Below are 19303 nucleotides of genomic sequence, written 5' to 3'. Positions count from 1 at the left end.
ATGAATGTTTTATATAACATTAAGCCATCAACAGGTATTGGAAAATAGATTATCAATGACAAAACAGTCTGACAGTATATGTTAATTTTTGTCTTCACATGTAATCGATCTCCCCACCCACAGTACTTAGCCATTTTCTCTGGTTTTTTTTATTAAGAGGAGGTGGCACCAGAATAGCTTGCAGACACCAGCTTCCAAAGTTCATGCCCTCTCTGGAAAACAATTCTCCATCACTTAAGAAAAATCAGGAGCTTCTATAATGCTATGGAAATGGCTATGTCCTTCACTACAGCACTACACTATATGCATTCTGTTGTGCAAATAATTGGTGTGCAAAAAATACATCAGGTGAATTCAAGCTCCCTATGTCAATACTTACTCCTTTTTTCTTTCCATACTTGGTAAAAAAAAAAAAAAATCGACAGGTCAAATAAATTCTCCTTCTTCAGAATATTGAATTAAGTATTGTGTTCATGAGCCATTTCATAACAACTCTTGTAAGAAATCTCACTGGTTACATCAGACCAGCAAGAAGAAGCAGTCACTAGTTGCAAGTGTCACAAAATAAAATTACTCATTTGGGAAAAGAGAAAATAGGCTGTAGGTCTTCAGCAACACTGAGGAATATTTGGGACTGGGGATATTTATTAATCAAAATGATCCTGTACAACAGGTTAGGTGAAACTGCCCCAGCTGGCAGAGACACATTTGCCTTCGGCTGTAGGCAGAAAGTTATAAAGAGATAGTTTTATTAACACCAGTAATCAAAAATCATAAAAAAACACTCTACACTTAAAAGCAGAAGCCTAGGCAATTTAATATTACTACATTTTAACCCATAGTACAGAACTCAGAACCTGTAAGAATTGGGTAGGAACTTTCACAAGCCACTGCTCAGAATTTTGTGATCTACTTCTGAAAAGAAAAAAGCCAGCTTTTTTTTTTTTTTTTTTCATTTTATTCCCCTGTGAACACACAATTGTTCCAACCAGGGTTTCTTCAGAGCAATGCATTAGCAGACTGGACATCATTTAATTCCTGGTGCTCAGGTGTTTCCATTTTACAAAGCCCAGAGAAAATTTCAGATTGCAGTGTGCCAGCTCCAAAACCAGGCAAACTAATGGAATTTTCTGTCCGCACAGTTTAGGGAAAGACTGAGCTCCTGGGAGCTTTTCTCACCTGGCTTTGGTGGAAAGCCAGAGCAGCCTGGCTGTTTGATCCATAGCCAAAGGAGGATGTGCCAAGATCAGAGGCACAGACAGAACACAAGGTGCCACCCTACCCCTGACCACTACAAACCAACCTGACTCAAACAGAGGGGCTCTCTTGGACCTAGGGTGTTGTTTGGAGATCTGAGAGACTACTTCAGCTGCACCCATGAGTGGTTGTGATACTACACCCAAATCCAGAGCAGCCTTGTCGCTGCTTGAGCTTGGACAGCTGAAGGTTCCCATTTTCTGCTCCCCCCCTTCCCTGCCCAGCTAAAATCTCCAGTCGTGCCTGGGTGAAGAAAGGGCAGCTGTTTCCCTTTTCCTCAGTGACCTACAATGAGGAAGCACTGCATCATCTCTCCCCTAGCCAGAAACCAGATGTGGTATCTTTACAGCATCCCTGCAGCTTTCATCCACTTTCCTTGACCCTCAGCTTCTGGAAGAGAACAATATTGCCTTTTGCTTACTGCTCCATCTTTGCCAGAAGAAAACAACTTAATATTCCTTTAGAACAGGTTATGTGCCTTGTTAATATGGGAATATGGACACAGGACACACCTGTTCTGAGTTTTTCTTGTGATATTTTCTGAAGATAGAAATTATTAAATTGTTTTAACACCTCTGCCTAGTTAGTTGTAAAGCCATAATCAAAGTGCATTAAGAGCCAAACAATAAGGCATGCCAGAGATTTCACTTGGATCTTTCCTGCAGCAGTGACACTGGATTCATTGGTGACTATTAGTGATGGAAGAGGGAGGCTCCTCTGTGTAACTTTGCTGTTGAAACCAACCTGGGCAAGATGGGAAAACACAGCAACTTCAGAATAACTTTGCTGAAAATGAACAATACACTGAAAAGTTCATTTACCACTCTGCACCCATGATCAGTCCTACTCTGCTCCAGTTTCATCCCTTATCACTGATGAGCCGCTGTCATTTGGGGTATCAGCACTGAAGAGAGATGAGCACATGGAAGTGATCAGAAGTCTAACCAACAGGAAATTATTAAAAGGAGTGGAGGAGTGGTATTTACTTAGTACAGGCAGTATTGTACTGCCAAATGAGGACACAACTGTCTCAGGTACCTACTACGAAGGGGATGATTAAACCTTTCCCCATGTCTGTGGTGTGAGCAATACAAACAGGATAAGGCACAGAACACTTGGATTGCAGCAACAGAGATGAGACATTAGGGAAGAATTTTACTCACCTTCAGTCTTGCTAAAGAAGAATCCAGACAAGAAAGCCACTTTATTAATGGCTAACACTAAACATTTACCACTCTGTGTTTGCATCACAGCATCTACTGAATACATCAAGTCTTGAGTGTGGTCATATCACTGGTATGGGAATGTAGCCCAAAAAGAGACCAACGTTTTTACAAGTACTGAATGTTTTTAAAGAATAAACCAGGCAAAACATGTACTAGGAAACAAAAAAAAAATAATTTACCTTACACAAAGTGGGAATTTGAGGATTTCTTATAGTCCTTCCCAGACCCATAACTCTGTGATAATGCTATTTTGGCTTCACAGCTATGACCCAAGCTTACATGAAGCTTCTCGCCTAATGGGACAATAAAAAAGTACTAGAGACCTATTAGTACTACAGCTGCTTATAGCTACAGCATCTTACATAAATGCTTTTCTACAGATAGAAAAGATAGGTAAGATATAGAATGGTAGCAAAATATTAAAAAGCAAGGTTAAGAAATGTGGACTTTGGGAATATTGTGTCTGTATCTTTGCTAAGCTCTGCTTTTACATGAATTGTTCTGTGCTGGGTGCAGGTGTCAAGGTGTCAGCAAGAGAGGTTGACAGGGATGGCCTCCCTGGGGCAGGGCACAGCTGGTTCCAGCAGACCCATGGAGCAGATGCCTGCACTGCAGCCTAGGGGACAGCCCACACTGATTTGTTTGGTGGGCTGTTTTCCCATAGCACATTGGCTTGAGACCAGTTCCATAATTTCTGTTCAAAGAAAAGTCCTTATACCAAAAGGACAATCTTAGTGATGCTCTTAAGAGGCCAGTCTGCTGATGAGGCCAGTTTCCATCCACTCACCAATAGTAGGTGATGATAATTTCTGCCTCATCAGCTTTTTCCCCTACATGTGTTTGCAGAGTTTTCTGTAAATGAAAATCCCCTGGGGACTTCATACAGCTCTCAGACAGCTTAGCTAACTCAAATCCAAGATGCACTGAGAGTCTGAACTGTCTTGTTTATTAATAAGACTTGACTTTTTCAGGACTGCAATTATTTACCTTTGAAAGAAACTGAGAGATTGTGCACCCAACGTTGCTGAACCACAAAACCTGAGTCCTGCATTTCTTCTTCCAAAGATCAGCCAGCCAAAAAGAATAAATAATGAAGTACATAGGTTTCTGCATACACTAAACAGATCCATTAAAGTGGATTTATCTGCACCATTTCCCTTAAATTACAATTATACCCTATTTCTGTGCAATTTTCTGTATTTTGTGAAATTATGTTCCTGGCAGTCGAATCACTTTGTGGTGGCACTGTTACAGAAGGTTATGAAACTCATCTTGGGCTGACACTGCAAGTCCTGCTGGCTCTGAGCTCTGCAGCAAAGCCCAAGGAATGCTACATGGCTGAGAGATGGTTGTGTCAACTGCATCATTACTAAAACACAATAAATTTTACCTAATGTTCCCTTTCATTATTTCTATGTGATTCCTAAAAAAAACCAACCAAAAACACCCAAACAAAAAAGGCATGTTCATGCAATTCTTGTAATGAATAACCTAAAAAGTAGGAGGAAGAACAGCCTTGTCTGGTTCTACCTTTTATCTCTTTGCAGAAGACAACTACAGAGGCACAGAACTTTTGTCGGAGTCCTTGTCATCTCAGGAGGAGCTTTATTCTCTCTCACCATGTGGATTCTCAATGGTCCCTCCTTGTAGAGCACTTCCATTAAAATGTGAAAATTCAGCTACAGAGATGACCACAAAATGCTCATATAGCACACCAGAGTAATTCCCAGCATAAATAAGGCAATTATTTAATAATATATAAGACATTTATTAAGCCTTGAGCAACTCTTAATTTGACTTAACAATTAAAATTCTCTGGTGTTTCATTCACTTGCCAGAACAATACATTTAAAGAAATATTGGAAAGAGCAAAAATCTTATATATATAAATAATATAAATACCTATATATATATTATATACCTATTATGTGTTGATAGCTCTCCAAAACTGAACTTGTAAGAACAGGCTTAATCTCATAATCTTTACCCAAGTGGTATAAAAGTCAATTGGTTTGGACCACAGCACATATTTATTCTTAAAAAATAATCTAATTATTCTACTTTCACTATTTCAGAAATGAAGATAAATTCCCACACCTGAATTTTTACATCTCTGCAAAACAATTTCTAATATATATTGGACTTGACTAAAAACACGAGCTATGAATAAAATGTAATCATCTGCTTAAATCAGGATGAGCTCTACGAAATTCTAAGCCTTCCAAATTATTCTGAATGCAAGGCTCTCTATAGTCTCCTGGGCCCTGTATTTCCCAAATGTCTTTAAAAAATGCTAGTTAAACAGCATTCATCCAGTTTCAGAGAAATCTGAGGCAAACCAGCTTTTAAGGTCTACATTTTCCCCAACAGGAGAAAATGTTCTTTAGAGAAGCTGAAAACAAAGCGCAGACAGCAGAGCAGCCAGCTCTGCCACACTGACAAAAGAATCCAAAGGAAAGATTTCCATTTATTTTCCTTTCAGGGTCAGCTGTGCTCAGCCAGTGAGCAAGGACAGATTATGTGAATAAAATGCTTTGCATTCTTTCATGCCTTAGGTATGAATGCCAAATACAAGATAGCCAGGAATTTTACCACTGATGCATGAGGACTTTTTAAGGAGCAGCAGAACCCAGGAGGTGCTGGGACATGGGACTTCTTCTTGACCACTAGAACCCAGCAATCTTGGAGTAAGGCATCTTCCATCTTAATTTGATGGATGCAGCTGCTGCTGTTTCTGCTTGGGAGTCCAGCCAGGAGCAAGGCTGAGATAATCCAAACCAGTGGTTGCAAAACCACACACACACACACAGACAAGGAGCAGTGTCTTTCCTAGCACACACACACAAATGTACTCCCATAAACCCACCCACAGTCCCACCCTGTCCCTCAGCTCCAGCCTCACAGCACCCAAGATCACCAGTGCGTAACACAACCCCCACACTCTCCAGTTTCACAAGGACACTTCATCCATGGAGCCTCCAGACACTGCCACTGGATTTAAGTTTACCAAATACCAAGGCCCAGACCCTGAACCCCCTTATCCTGCCACTGCAGGGATCTTTCGAAATCCTGTTTTTCCTCCTTGCCAGCTTGTCCAGCCTTTAGTTTGGCGGTGAGTTTTGGATCCCTACAGCACTTGCTACCCCACGTCTGGGCTCAAATCCTAAAGCCCCTGTGACCCATGGCCTTTTTTCTACCTGCCACTGTCCAAACATCCCAATAAAACACACCCACACATGTTGATGTAGCACAGAAAGCAAGGTCAAGCAGAAAATCATCAGAAAAAAATTTTAATGAGAAGCTGAGATCGACTGCAGCGATGAGTCAAAAGGCTGTCAGACAAGAGCAGTACCCAAGAGGCCTTCCACTTTTGTCCCCCCTTCCATTTTTCCTTACAGGTCCACATCCACCTCTGCCCTCATCTCCTCCCAAACAGGGCACCTCTAATTATTCTTCCTCATCCATCCCAGTTTTGCCATACCCTTACCCAAAATCGGTATTTCGGCTACTACTTGAATCCTTTACTGATACAGCACAGTGGACCTTGCAAGATTTCCCCAATATTCCTTGCAATTATTTGTGAGGTTTGGTATCCTTCCCCTTAAACATCAGTGAAACTTGTCCATCTCTCTCAGCAATCTGTAAATTCTGTCAGCCTCTCAATGCCACTGCTGTTCAGCAATTTCTTGTATCAAGACCAGCAGTTTCTCATGGTCTTTTCAGCTGGCAAAGCCTCAGCAAGAGCCTGGACCTCTGCCTGCATAACATAAGGAGGTTTAATTCCATTACAGAAACAAAACAAAGTGCAGATGCACTAAATTGCCACAGGTTTAATACATGGCAGTGCTGAAGTCCTAAGTGGTTCCTGTGAAAGAACTGTGATGCAGCTCATCTGCCACAGCCAAATGTCTGATTCCAGGTTTCATAGAGTTCCAGGTCCTTTGGGGACACACTGGGCCGCACCATTTTCAGGGCACTCTCAAAGTCCAGGAAAGAAATGGGCCGTACCTGGTCTGGTGTGATGGTTGCAATGTCCATGGACTGCAGACTGCGGATAGGGCCCAGAGAAGCTTCCCGACAGAGCTGTGTCATGTCTGCCCCAGAAAACCCATTGGATTTCTGGACTATGAGTTTGATTTCCTCTTCATTTAGAGAGCAGTGCTCCTTTGCCATCAGCCGGGTGACAATCTGCTTCCTAGCAGAGGCTTCTGGGAGAGGAATGTACAGTCTCTTCACCAGTCTCCTTCGGGCAGCTTCATCAATTTCCTGGGGTCGATTTGTTGCTCCAACCACTAGAATACGATCTTCAGAGGAGGTTGTTGCCCCATCTAACTGCACCAGAAACTCAGTTTTTATTCTCCTGGACGACTCGTGCTCCCCCTCTCCACGCTGGGACAACAGGGAATCGATCTCATCGATGAAAATCACTGCTGGCTGCTGACACCGTGCCACAGCGAACAGTGCACGGACCATCTTCTCCCCCTCACCCACCCATTTGGAAGTCAGAGAGGAAGCACTGATGCTAAAAAAAGTTGCTCCAGACTGGCACGCGATGCACTTGCCTATGAGGGTCTTGCCAGTCCCAGGGGGGCCAAAGAGAAGAATTCCTTTCGGGGGACCACGCAAGCCGGTGAAGATGTCTGGTCTCAGCATGGGCCACACCACTATTTCTTTTATAGTAGCTTTTGCAAACTCAACTCCAGCAATGTCGTCCCAGCTGACCGGAGGCCCGTGGTCCATGATCTCATGCATGATGAGTTCAACCATTTTTGGTTCTATATTTTTCAGCCGTTCATCCACAGGCAGCAAAAGATCTGTTGATTCCTCTACATGAGGTTTACACTGTGCTCCTCCATTTTCACTTCCATCTTGTTTCGGAACTGGAGGCACAAACTTGCCAAATGGACCCCGAGACCTGCCTGCACCCAGGGATTTTTTTACACCTCCATATGACAAGACTGGTCCACGCTGGTTTTGAAATTTCTTTTGCTGATCCATCCACAGCTGTTCCTTTGCAGTTTTAAACCCAGGAGCACTGCTCTCTTCATTTCTGTTTCTTTGCCCTGAAAAACCATTAGTTCCTGTAGAAATGGAAGTCTGACATGGAGCAAGGCTAGGAATAGCTGTGCTGCCTTCATCAGCCAGACCATAGAATGCTTTCCTTTTCCCAGAATTTGCAAACCAGGCAGGTACAGATGACTGGTTGAAAAGAGACAAATTTTGTCCATCACAACAGTTACCTGACATTTTCAGAGAATTGCTATTAGCGACTTCCTTACTTCCAAAGAGTGGAGTTGCCTGGAAGCCTGGATGAACCTCTTTGCCTAAGGAGGCTGAAGTGCCAGGAAGTGTGTCTGAAGTTCTGGTCACAGGAGGCACACTGCTTTGAAGGGACTTGGAAGATGAGGGATGCCCAAGAAGATCTGGTCCCTGACTTGCACATTTTGCTGAGCCAGCACTGAGCTCAGTCTCCCCAGTACTGCCGAAGACACTGAGTTTGGGAAGAGCTGGAGCAGCAGAGGCACTGACCCCTTTATCAGCTCGTACATGGGCATCTGTCGGTGCCATCTGAGAGCTCTGGAAAATTTTGCCAGCCTGCATTCTGTCTTGCACACACTTTAATTCAAACACATTATCTGTTGTCAAGGCAGATTGCCACTTGTCACTGTCACTTTGCTGACATTTTGCCAAAGTCAAAATGTTTTCCGCATAGTTATTCAAGCCCGTCTCTGCATTGCCAGAGTCAATAATCGCAGAGTATTTCTCTGCGTACTTCTTAAACAGGTTGGCAGCACAGACCTGGGAGATCTCGGAGTTTGCCCATGCATACTGAATACGCAGGATCTTGGCACGGTATCCATCTGCCTTCTGCCCGGGTGTGCAGGTGCCAGAGGTGACAGCAAAGTAACTTCCCTGCCAATCACTCAGGTGCACTGCGCTGAGGGTGGGGGCCTCCATCACTGACACTGGAACAGACAGAAAATACCTGCAGTTACAAAATGCCATTTCACACCATTTGCACCAGCTGCTTCCCTCTTTCCTAAATACTTACACAGGAAAACCTACATTCTTTTAACTGAGAGAAACAGAACAAGAGGTTTTGCAACCTTACTCTTTTCAAAAAGCAACCAGCTTTGTGGTGCAAAGGTATTTAGGCTGAGGTTCTCTTTTCTTCCTTGTCCTAAAAGAAAAAAGTGAGGGGGAAAAAGAAGAGAAAGTTTGTTTCTAACCAGAGGTCTCCTGGGGAGGTAAGTAGGCTGCAAATAATGGTAACAGATGGCCAAGGAAAAACTGGACTTGCTAAATGAAATCGCCAGTGCTTTCTTTCTTATTTGACAGAATATGGCACAGTGCAGCAGAGGACAGAGGATATGCCACTGTCAGAATGATTTCATTTATTACAGTGATGGTAATAAAAATTAAACAATTAAGCTAGCAAGTAAAATTGTGTGCAGTGTCTCCTAGAGGAGATAAAAATGGAATGAATAATCCTGAATGTAGCAAGTTTTCAGATTAAGAAAATATTAACAGATTACTACTAAATGTTCAAAACTATTTCTTCCGTTTAGAAGGCACTAAAATGTCCCCATTTTACACTTAAGAGAAACAAAGCTTGTGTGTTTTTAAAGCAATGCTTGTTTCTCAGTTTCAGAAAGCAGAATTTAAACTCCTTTAGTGTTGGGTTTTTTTAAGAAATAGCAATGATGACATTTGGCTCAGGAGGAGTATTTAATTTGATTTGAAATGATTTACTCACACAATGTATTTTCTTTCTCTGCAAAGTATCACATGCATATATTCCGCACCCTTTCCAACAGAGTATGAGTCAATTTGCAATCCTCTGGATCAGCTACAGACTGCATAGGAGTGCAGATGAAGGTACAGGTGCAATGTTCATGCAAGGCTAGGGAGACAGAACTTAAGGAATCCAGACTATGTGGGGGTGTCCTCTCTAATTATCTGCAAAAAGTATGGCATACTTCCATAATTCAGAACCTAAAATCTCAACATCACCACCACTTTCTTAGGGATTCAGTGGTCACCTCCATAGCACTGAGGGAAGGTCATAACAAGTGAACAGTGGTAACCAGTTTGAAATTTCAGTTTGATTATTCACAGAATCAAAGAATGGGAAAAAGAACCACAAGGTTGTGGTTGTAAGAGACCACAAGGGGTCATCTGGTCCAACCTCCCTGCTCAAGCAGGCTCATCCCAGCATACATGGCACAAGGATTGTGTCCAGACAGTTCTTGAATATCTCTAGTGGGGGAGACTCTACAGCTTCTCTGGGCAACCTGTTCCAGTGTGGTCACTCCCACAGGAAAGGAATTCTTCCTCATATCCAGGTGGAACTTCCTATGCCTCAGTTTCTACCCATTGCCTCTTGTCCTATTTTTCGGCACCAACCAGAACAGCCTGGATCCATCCTCTCGACAAGCACCCTTTAGTTTTTTATATACATTTTAAGCATCGTCTAGCATCATTCTCTCCCTCTAGTCTAATCCATACTAATTGTCCCCATAACCTTACAACTTCTTTCCAAGAGAGCCACATGCACACACGTTCAGCCAGAACAGTTCCCAGATGAGGACAGCGTACTTCGTGCCCATGCCTGAAGCTGGAGGTGTATCTAAGCACTTGCCACCAATGGATCTGGCACTCGGGTGCGTGCTCGCCTCAGCGAGGAGCGGGCGGGAGCTGCTGCTGGTCCCACTGCCTCCACACACGAGCACGCTCAGCACGGGCCCAGGGAAACACCACCAAGTACGCCAAGTAAGCCAAGTAAGCGAGCACACCCGCCCTTTCACTGCCCTCAGGCCAGGAATCCAGCCGGGAAGCTGCCCGAGCACGGCTGAGCCCTCGCCGCCCCTACCCAGCCGGCAGCCACGGCCCCTCAGCTTAGGAGCCCTGGCCAGCCCGGCGGAAGGCGGGTCCCCACTCACGGCACCTGGAAGCGGAGGCCACAGCCCCGAGAGGGTCCCGCAGTTCCCTCCCTTCCCTTCTCCCTTACTCCCCGCAGTCCCGGCCGTGCCGCTCCCGCTCCCCGCACCCACCGGCCGCCGCCGCCTCAGCGAACCGCGCGCGCCCACTCTGCACCCGGCCTCGCCCGCCAATCGGATAACAGGGCTTCGGGAAGCGCAGCCAATCAGAGGCCGGGAGGGCGGGCCGAGTGGGAGAGGGGCGGGTTCGCTGAGCCTACGTCACCTGCAGCGCTGGGAGGGACGGCGCGCGGCAGGGCGGGCGCTCCCTATTGGCTGCCCCGGAGACGCGTGCCGTCCAATGGGCGCGGGGTCCGTGCCTCGGGAGGCGTGGCCGAGCGCAGCGCGTGGGGTGGCGCGCGCCTGCCTTGTGGGCACCGGCGGGTCCGTCGCGCGTTCTCTCCGCGTGTTCCTTTCCGGATGCTTTCCTCGCGGATCCCTCGCGTGCAGGGTTCCTCCCTCAGATCCTCCGGGTCCGTCCCCTGTTTCCCCGTTTCCTTCCCGGCTCCCTCCCGGGTCTCCCGCCGAAACCCCGCCTGCGGCCCCGGGCGCTCCCCTAGTGTCACCGCTTACGCGCCTTGCCAGTCCTGCTCACACACTTCGGAAAAACGTTCCTGATCAGGGCTTGGTTCCGCAGCTGAAGGTCAGAGCAGCCGAAAAGGGAGAGGCTGGAGAATGTAACAGGATCTGTCACGGTTATTGCCTGTTCAGGCCATTTTCAGTAGCAGAAGGAAATGGAAACGTGGAGATGTGCAATTTCTGCGAGGCAGAGGAGGTCTTTACCTTCAGTTCGGTAACTGAAGGAGTGGAATTGCTGTGGCTCTTCCTATGTCAAACTCGACTTTGGCTGCCCAAAACGGCAGGGCGGCCACTCCCCATCAGCATTCCCCAGCTGCCTACTGTTTGTTCCTCTCCTGGCGGTCAGAAAGCGCTCTGGATGTCTTTTACTCAGCTCACAGGCAGCCAGGCCAGTGGTGTCCCGGGCCCCGACCTTGGCAACAGCCCTATGTGCAGGACAGGCTCCACAGGAGGTATGGCTCCATGAATGATGGCCCAAGCGCAAAGCCCTAACCCTGGTGGTGATTTCGCAGCCAGTGATGGGTACCTGACCCTTAGGGCACACAAGCACTTGACCTTCACGGCCACCTATTTCATCTCTGTGGCACCGGCTGTGGGGCCACAATGGCCACCATGGCAGTGTCAGAAGGGAATGCTGTCTAACTCCTGGAAACAGCAGCTGCTGTAGAGGCCTTTTTGGGTGAACAGCTCTGACAAGAACAGTATGAATGACTTTTTTTACAGGGTAAAAGATGGTGGTCCGTGTGGAAGTATCCCATGAACTGAATGGTGGTACAGTCTCCATCTGAATCACACCAACTCATGTTCAAATTAGCACACCAATCTAGATACAAATTAGCACTCTAAGCTGCAGTTCCATCTATGGTAAGAGATGCTTCTGTGTGGGTGAACATTTCATTTCCAGTAAGGAACCTTTCCTGCAGGTATTGAGAAGTTTTTGTTATACATCAGGCTTGTTATGCCATTAGTGCAGACAGCACATTAAACTGCTATACAAGTTATCATCTCAGACCCAGCTGGACTAACATTTAAATAGTTTGTGGCGCTGCTGCCATCAAATTTTTCCAAGGCATGCTTGACCAATTTCCGTGGGATTGCACAGAGGCAAGGAGCAAAGCAGCCAGCCAGGACTGATGCCATGGGCCCCTTCCCTGTCCTACGTGATGGCACCAGAACTACAAACCAAAGCTGAAGCTGGGCAGGTGTCTCCAGCTGCAGATCCAGTTGCAGCACTGTGCGGAATTTGGCAGAAGGACTGGCACTGGCGCTGGGTATGGCCAGGTATTTTTCAGACTCCTCTTGCTGAGGAGGAAACTTCCTGCAGGAAAATTTGCAAACTCCCATTTGCAAACTCCCATTTGCAAAGTAATGGGAAGGACATGTTGAAAAAAAGACCTTGGTGGTGAAAATCAGGGCACTGACTTTATATGAGTGGAGAAGTTGGGCCTCTTATAGTGCATCTGGCATGAATGAGACGAGAAAAGCTTAGTTAAGTACAGAGACAATAGCCGTAGTTTTATTTCCATTTATTAATATTGCCAGTTCAAACTTATATGTCTTTTCAGTAGGTTTTGGATACAGATTTTAAAGGGAGTCAACACCTCACAAATTATAATTAGAGCATTATACTTCTGATTTTTTTTTCCATTTAGAACATACAAACTCTGCATATGCTAGATAGATATTATCCATTTATGGCTATTTAACCTGCCCCCACCAACCACCCTGGTCTTCAGGATTCTCAGTTTTACTTCTCGTTTGCTTCTGTCTTTGAGCAATTCAAGTCTATACATCTCAAGGTTTAGACTGCTGCTGTAAGGCAACTTCAGTGTGAGTACTAGTCATCACATATGGTAGCCTTCAAGAACAACAAAACAGCCATGAGCAGAATCTTGTATGTAAAGGCAAGAAAAAATGAAAAAAATAATAATTACAATGCAGTTTAGAGTATAATACATTACCAGGATTTTCATAAATACATATATTTTCATTATTTCAGCATCATTAATAAAATATATTTATAATCTGTCATTAAGAATGTAAGTACTGTACTCTGCTAGTTTTAAAAAACATAAATTGAGTTTCCTGAAAGTAAAAGTCAGGGTTTTTCCCTCCTTCTCTAATAGCCACAGTCATCCTTGAGATGTGGATATTCTACTAAAGTACATTTCTGGGATTTTGTAATTTTTAATATCAAACTGTATTCATCAACAGAGATTGTATTAGGTTTTGCACACAAGGCACAAAAAATCCAGGTTAACATTAATTATTCATAAATACAGTGTTTCTCGCTTACAGATACATTGCAAAACTACAGAACAGAAAGAGCAGTTATACTCTTCTTTCAAAATGTCCCTTTCAATGCTTCTTCTTGGGTTGATTACATAGCCTGTATTTCCTTTTCAGATGACCTATCGTTAATAGTCTAAGGAATTATCACATTGAGAAAAGAGGGTATGAGAGACTATGAATACTATGAAGGTCTTCACTAGTTACATGTTCAAATCCTCCTAGAATTTCAGAAAAACCAGAACTGTGAACTTCACGTTTCTTTACTGGGTTAGCCATGGGAAAACGTAATTCTATGGGTCTCATCACTGCTGTTTATTAGACAGATTTACTTATGTCAATTCTTTAAAAAATGAAACAAAAATTAGCTCTTACTCCATCTATATTTTAAATTAGCCTTTAAATTAAATTCTTTGCCAACAACAGTTTTTGTATCTGGACAACAGCAACTTCTAAAACTGATATCCAGATGCTTAAAAATGTTTAATTGAATGTCTGGTTTGGTAGTATTTTCCCACAAATGTCTAAAGGAATCTATGTCTATTCTGGGCTGTTGGGGACATTTCACATCTCCTAGGTTTGGGTGTGCATCCTGCCTGCATCCCAGTTTTACAGCAGTTTGAGGCTCACACAAGCAAGTATCATTCATCTCTGCTCTGGTTTCCATGGAGCAGATTTCCAGTAGAATCTTCTTATGTTCAGTTTAGTGGTGCCTTACTTTATGCCTTTCTTTTCCAATACTTATTAGTCAGATTTTTAATTTCAATTACAGTCACCTAAGCCCAAAGCAACTCCATTTCTTTTCAGTGGAATTACCTGGATTTACTCTGTGATAGCTTTGATCCAAATCTGATCTCTTTTTTGTTTTTATTCCTGGACAGACCTGGTTATATATTTCACATATAAAATACTGGTCTATCTCACAGAGAAGGTGTATTTCTTCTTTGGCTCCAAGAGTTTTCATAATGTAAAAGTTGTAAAATTGTATCAGTGTGGAAGATATGGGTTATGGGTGAACATTGTTTTCCAGGTCATGATATCTGAATAACATTGTTTAAAAAAAAAAAATAGTAACAGAGAGAAGGAATAACTGCCAGCATATTCTACTCTCTTCATTCTACCTATCTATTGCATCGTGGTACCACAGAAAAGCTAAATTTCATATTGGTTCTGTTGAAGAGAATAATGCTATCAAAATTTCTGACACTGCAGCTGACAGTAGTGTCTTGTGGCAGTCACCTGCTAAAATATTACTGGGATTTACCAAATTCATTGATTATCCCTTTTTTCATCTGTTACCTGGGAAATCAGTTCCTTATGGAAATAGTAATCCTTCCCACTTTGCACCCCAGAAGAGAGAGATTAGGAAAGACAGAGGTAGGAGCAGCCCACGTGCCAAATTAACTGCCCTGATCTGTGCTCCCTGGTCTACTTGCAACTTCCCAACCATAGGAAGTATACTTGAAAGGGATGGAGGCAGAAAGCTGAGTAATTGTGTACGTTGCTCAAGAGGCTTTAGAAGTTAATGTAAGCATTAAAAGAAAGACTGAAATGCAAATGTAGAAATTAATCCTAGATATTATTTTTCTTGGAGCAGCTACTTTTGTTTTTCTTATTTACACAGAAATAACTGTCTTGAATTTATGATATAAAACGGCAGAAGTACTTCTTGACTTGATATTGTTCTGACTTTCACCTTTAACTTTCATTTTAGCTCTTTACTGTGCCTGTCTTTGACAGGAAGGTGTATCAATGGTTTGTGTTAAATATATATGATTTGACTTGTTCAGAAAGAGGTTTTCCGCTATTTTTATTTTCCATTCATCACTGTTAATGTAAGAATACCACTGATGGGGTCACCACAACTGATTCTGGGTGTTTGTTCTCTTACTTCCTATTTTTATTGTCACTTATTTACTCGTTTGTTAGCTAATTTGAGAAACTAAGAGTAACATTTTTGACATCACATTTCTTAGCACATTTTGTCGAAGATTTATTACCATGAAGTAATCAAAATGGTAGCCATAAAGGCAAATCACAACTCAGTTTCACAGAACATAAATTACAGACTATTTTCAAGTAACCACTGTTGATAATAACTTTATTAAAAATATAGACTACCAGGTAGCACATAGCTTTTCACAAAACTCTTCAGGAGGATCTTTTCAGGGACCTCACTATGAATGATCAATCTGGAAACCAATAGCCAGCATAACCTATTTGCTGGAATTTGACAAAATGGGTGTTTTAAAAGCAAACCATTTAGGGGAAGGTAGAGAACCTGCCAGAAGGGTGATTAGTAATCAGATAGTGCTCATTCCCCTAGGTCTGGCTATGCAATGAAGGAAGTCTTGAAGTTGTTTGTCCTTTGTTCATTTACAAAATTACTGCAGCAAGTGTATTATGATGTGACAGTGCCCCAGATCCTGGCAACTACATTTGTGCATGACTATTCAGACACTAACATATTTAGAACCTGAATGAAACTTCCCCAACTTGGTTTCTTCCTGCAGTCATATTAATTTAACTTTAATTGTTTATAACACCTTAGTTTCATCAATGAAGAAAGGAGGGGGCGTGCTAGAGGTGAACAGGGACAATGGAGGGAGAACTAACCCTTACATTTCCATTGCTTGGTTGATCAAATGCTCTTGACTACAAACTGTTAAGAAATAACAGCTCGAGTCTCCTTGGCTATGTGCATCCTGGAAACAGGCAAGATGAAACTACAGTACAGAGAATGAATGACTACAGTTACAACTCAACTTGCTGGCAAGGATTTTGCTACTGCAGCTGGGCTATATAACAGGTATTTTTTTGTACTTTTTCCCTTCATAGTTGGACTTTCCCACATGCACCTAAAATAACACTTGGCAACAGAGAGAAAGCCAGTTAATTACCTCATCTCCAGTTATACTTCACTGCTCTTACTGCTGGTGGTGGTTTTGCACCCATGTTTTCAGGAGATCAGTTGCCAGCTGTGAAATGTGCTGCCAGGCGAACTCGATATGGGTGGATTCCACTGTGCGGGAACAAATAGCAAAACGTAGCACAAACTTCTCTCTCAGGTGGCACGGGACCAGATGGATCTTCTTGGCACCATTTATGCTTTTAAGAAGTGCCTCGTTTAGTTCATTCGAGCCCTGAAATCGTAATTAAATGGATATGGCAGTGAATTTCAGAAACAGGTCTGGAAAATGTAAATCCCACCAAGCAGCCAAGCCCAAGTAGCACAAGTAACAAGCAGCCACTTTCTCATCTCTCAGTGCTTTGCCATCAAAGGATCACAAAAAGATGATGATGTAAGAGAGTAGTTGTCTGGGGTTGCAATGCAAGATGTACCCAAAAGTATTAACCAGCTGTTAAAACCAGGTGTGGCAGTGTTCTTTATCTCTTCCATGACCCATCCTTCCTCCAGGGGCATATCTTCTGTTAATGGGCCATTGAGTCAGTCAGTATAGGACTGATAAAATTACATCATCCCATTGTGAGATGCTCCACCCAGGAGTAGGAGCCAAGCATTCCAGCATGGATATAATCTGAGATACAGAACGCCACAGGCAGCCTTTCTCCACTGGATTCCCAGAGGAAGACCAGACACATCTACACCACCACTGGACCTCCAGAGGAAAACTACACCCTTCTATGGGATCATTGCTTTAACAGAACCACATCTGTCACTCCAGGAGGACTGCAGCCACCATTTAATCAGGCTGCTACCAGCAACCTGACCAACAGGGTGCCAGGTTGTATTCTGACTGTCAGTGGGTTTTTTTTCATTTTTACTTTAATTTTCCTGGTAAAGAACTGTTATTCCCATTCCCACATCTTTGCCTGAAAGCCCCTTGATTTCAAGAGTATAATAATTGGGGGAGGGGGGGAGTGGTTTATATTTTTCCTGGGGAGGTTCCTGCCTTCCTTATCAGACACCTGTCTTCAAACCAAGACAAAGGTTTTGAGCCACAAAGAGATTTAGGAATTATCTTCAGTTTAGAAACAGTGTTCACTCTGGGGCATTTGTGATAGCTGACTGCCTTTTTATGACCAAAGGTGAGCTATGTTAAAAACATTCACTGTTGTATTTTTGTGTTATTACACTCTTCTTGGATCTAATCAAACAAACATGGGAGGAAGTGAACTGTTTTGCAGTGAACTATACTAAGTTTCCTCACTTAAGCATGGCTGTTATGAGAGATTCTTTTGAATATGAAATCTTGCCCTTAATTAAAAATTTTTAAGGTAATATATCCCTGGCATAAGTAGGTTTCATATTATCAGTGGAAACCCTAAAAAAGTATTTGCCTCAAGTTCTGTAGGAGTTATCCACCACAGAGTCCATCAGAGGAAGTATCTTAGGTATTGTGCAACCTTTACTCTCTCTGTTACACTGGTGGTAGCACACAATTGCAAGAGATTCTGGAAACGTCTGCATTTTTACCGCAGTGTCCCCTTACTGAGCTCTGACTCTGGAAAAAGAGTCACAAATGAACAATCTTGTGGCAGCACTGGTCTTCTTGAAAACACATTCTCTCAAATCCAGGCAATTGTGAATTTCCTGCTTAGCCTTTTCCATATAAAGACAAAGCATAAGGCAGACAGTTTCCCATTGGCAGCAAGGATAAATGTATCATTCTCACATTTTTAGATCATATTAAGAATTAAGAGTTGAACCCAAGTCAAAACCTTGTTCTGTCTTAGCACAAGTTGTTATAAATTTGGTGAGACATCCTAAAATTCATGGCTTAGCCTTAGTCTTCTAGGAGATATTTATGTGACTGAAATGCTCCTACCTAAAAAAATGGAGCAACTTTGGTGTTTTGCAAGTCCCCACCTATTACAGCTCAGTCACAGTTGACAATGATGTCCTGCTTTCTTGTCAAAGGTAATGCATTATTAAAATGACAATCTTTGCCTTTAATATCAAATGCACAGCACTGACTTTCAGGCAATACAAGCAGTTATATGATGTTAAATTGGCAGGGGTGAAGGCAGGAAGGAGAGAGATTAATTTATCTTTCTTCTGTTCTACTCTCACAGCTCCACCTTAGGGCTGCTGTGACACTCGGGTGTCACGTCAAATTGAAGTTGGTAGTGACTAATCCTCTCCCAGAGCTTTGAGAAGGCAGCTTTGATTGAGTCTGTGAGCTTCAATAAGACAGTATTCTCACCCCCTTGGAGAAATTACTAGCTTGACTTGTATTCATCTGCAGTCATGACAAGCAGGCCTAAAACTAACCCTTTGGCATGACATATTTGATGAAATAATTATAATATGAAAGTCATAGGTAATTAGTCCATTTGCTCAACAGTGTGAAAGGCAAAAAATTAAAAGTTACAGCTAAGCAGAAAAATTAAAAAAGGCTTCTCAAGAACAAAGGAAGTAAGAAAAAATATTTCATGCTTTTGTAGCTATGCAGCATTTTATAGTTCAAGTCCCCTGACCCTTAGTCCCACTGTAACTAAATAAAAGTTACTTATATTCTCCTTCTAAGATGTATCTTAATACAAATTATAAAAATGACAGAAAGATTTTTGAAGGAGTGATATAAAAAGCAAATAAAGCTGTTAAAATAGCTATAAAAGCTTCCTAATTTGAAAGCTTGCTAGTTTTTTTTTTCTTGTTTTTTGGATCAGGTAGGCAAAAAATGAAAACACTGCTCTTTCAACACTGGCTTTCAGTAGAATCAGGCCTTTATTCAACAACTTGTCCAAAGGTTTCTTAGCTAAGGGTCCAATATTTACCTCCTATTGTAAAACTGTCTTTCCTTTTAGATGTGATTTCTTCCTCTGAATCATGAGGGATGGGAGAACAGATGTAGATGAGCTACTGGTCTGATCAAAAGTGACAATTCCTGTGTTGCTATGCTCTATTTCACCAGAACTGTTCCTTCAAAGTAAATGTAGAGCACTGACTAACAGCTGTGTCTGGATCTGCAAAACTAGTGTTTGCTTCTTCCATGTGAGAGAGCAGAT

General features: G+C 42.8%; 2 protein-coding genes across 9 annotated transcripts in view; both read right to left on the bottom strand.

The window, feature by feature from the left end:
• Window positions 1–5807: 5807 nt before the first annotated feature.
• On the bottom strand, window positions 5808–10584 carry FIGNL1 (fidgetin like 1). 4 transcript variants are annotated; one of them, XM_088055701.1, is made up of 3 exons: window positions 9241–9325; window positions 8536–8664; window positions 5808–8449 (listed from the first exon to the last, which is right to left on the bottom strand). In XM_088055701.1, exon 3 carries the CDS (start codon window positions 8439–8441, stop codon window positions 6372–6374), a length of 2070 nt encoding a protein of 689 aa, XP_087911827.1. In that variant the 5' UTR covers window positions 8442–8449; window positions 8536–8664; window positions 9241–9325; the 3' UTR covers window positions 5808–6371. The 4 variants fall into 4 exon arrangements, with proteins under 4 accessions (XP_087911827.1, XP_005527895.2, XP_087911832.1 ...); XM_005527838.3 differs by lacking the exons at window positions 8536–8664; window positions 9241–9325 and adding an exon at window positions 10538–10584; XM_088055706.1 differs by lacking the exons at window positions 8536–8664; window positions 9241–9325 and adding an exon at window positions 10432–10488.
• Window positions 10585–12584: 2000 nt separating this feature from the next.
• Window positions 12585–19303, bottom strand: part of DDC (dopa decarboxylase) — a 73148-nt gene continuing 66429 nt past the window's right edge. For 4 of the 5 annotated variants that reach the window (XM_088059000.1, XM_014256830.2, XM_014256831.2 and 1 more), the window contains one exon: window positions 12585–16473. In XM_088059000.1, the coding sequence (XP_087915126.1) occupies window positions 16258–16473 (216 nt within the window). In that variant the 3' untranslated portion in view covers window positions 12585–16257. The remainder of the gene's footprint in view (window positions 16474–19303) is intronic. The other variant, XM_014256829.2, reaches the window with a different exon arrangement.

This window comes from Pseudopodoces humilis, chromosome 1 (genome assembly GCF_049639895.1).
Source record: "Pseudopodoces humilis isolate 2021_Gansu_Grassland_sample_001 chromosome 1, ASM4963989v1, whole genome shotgun sequence".
Taxonomy (NCBI): Eukaryota; Metazoa; Chordata; class Aves; order Passeriformes; family Paridae; genus Pseudopodoces; species Pseudopodoces humilis.
This window is presented reverse-complemented; position numbering and strand designations above follow the sequence as displayed.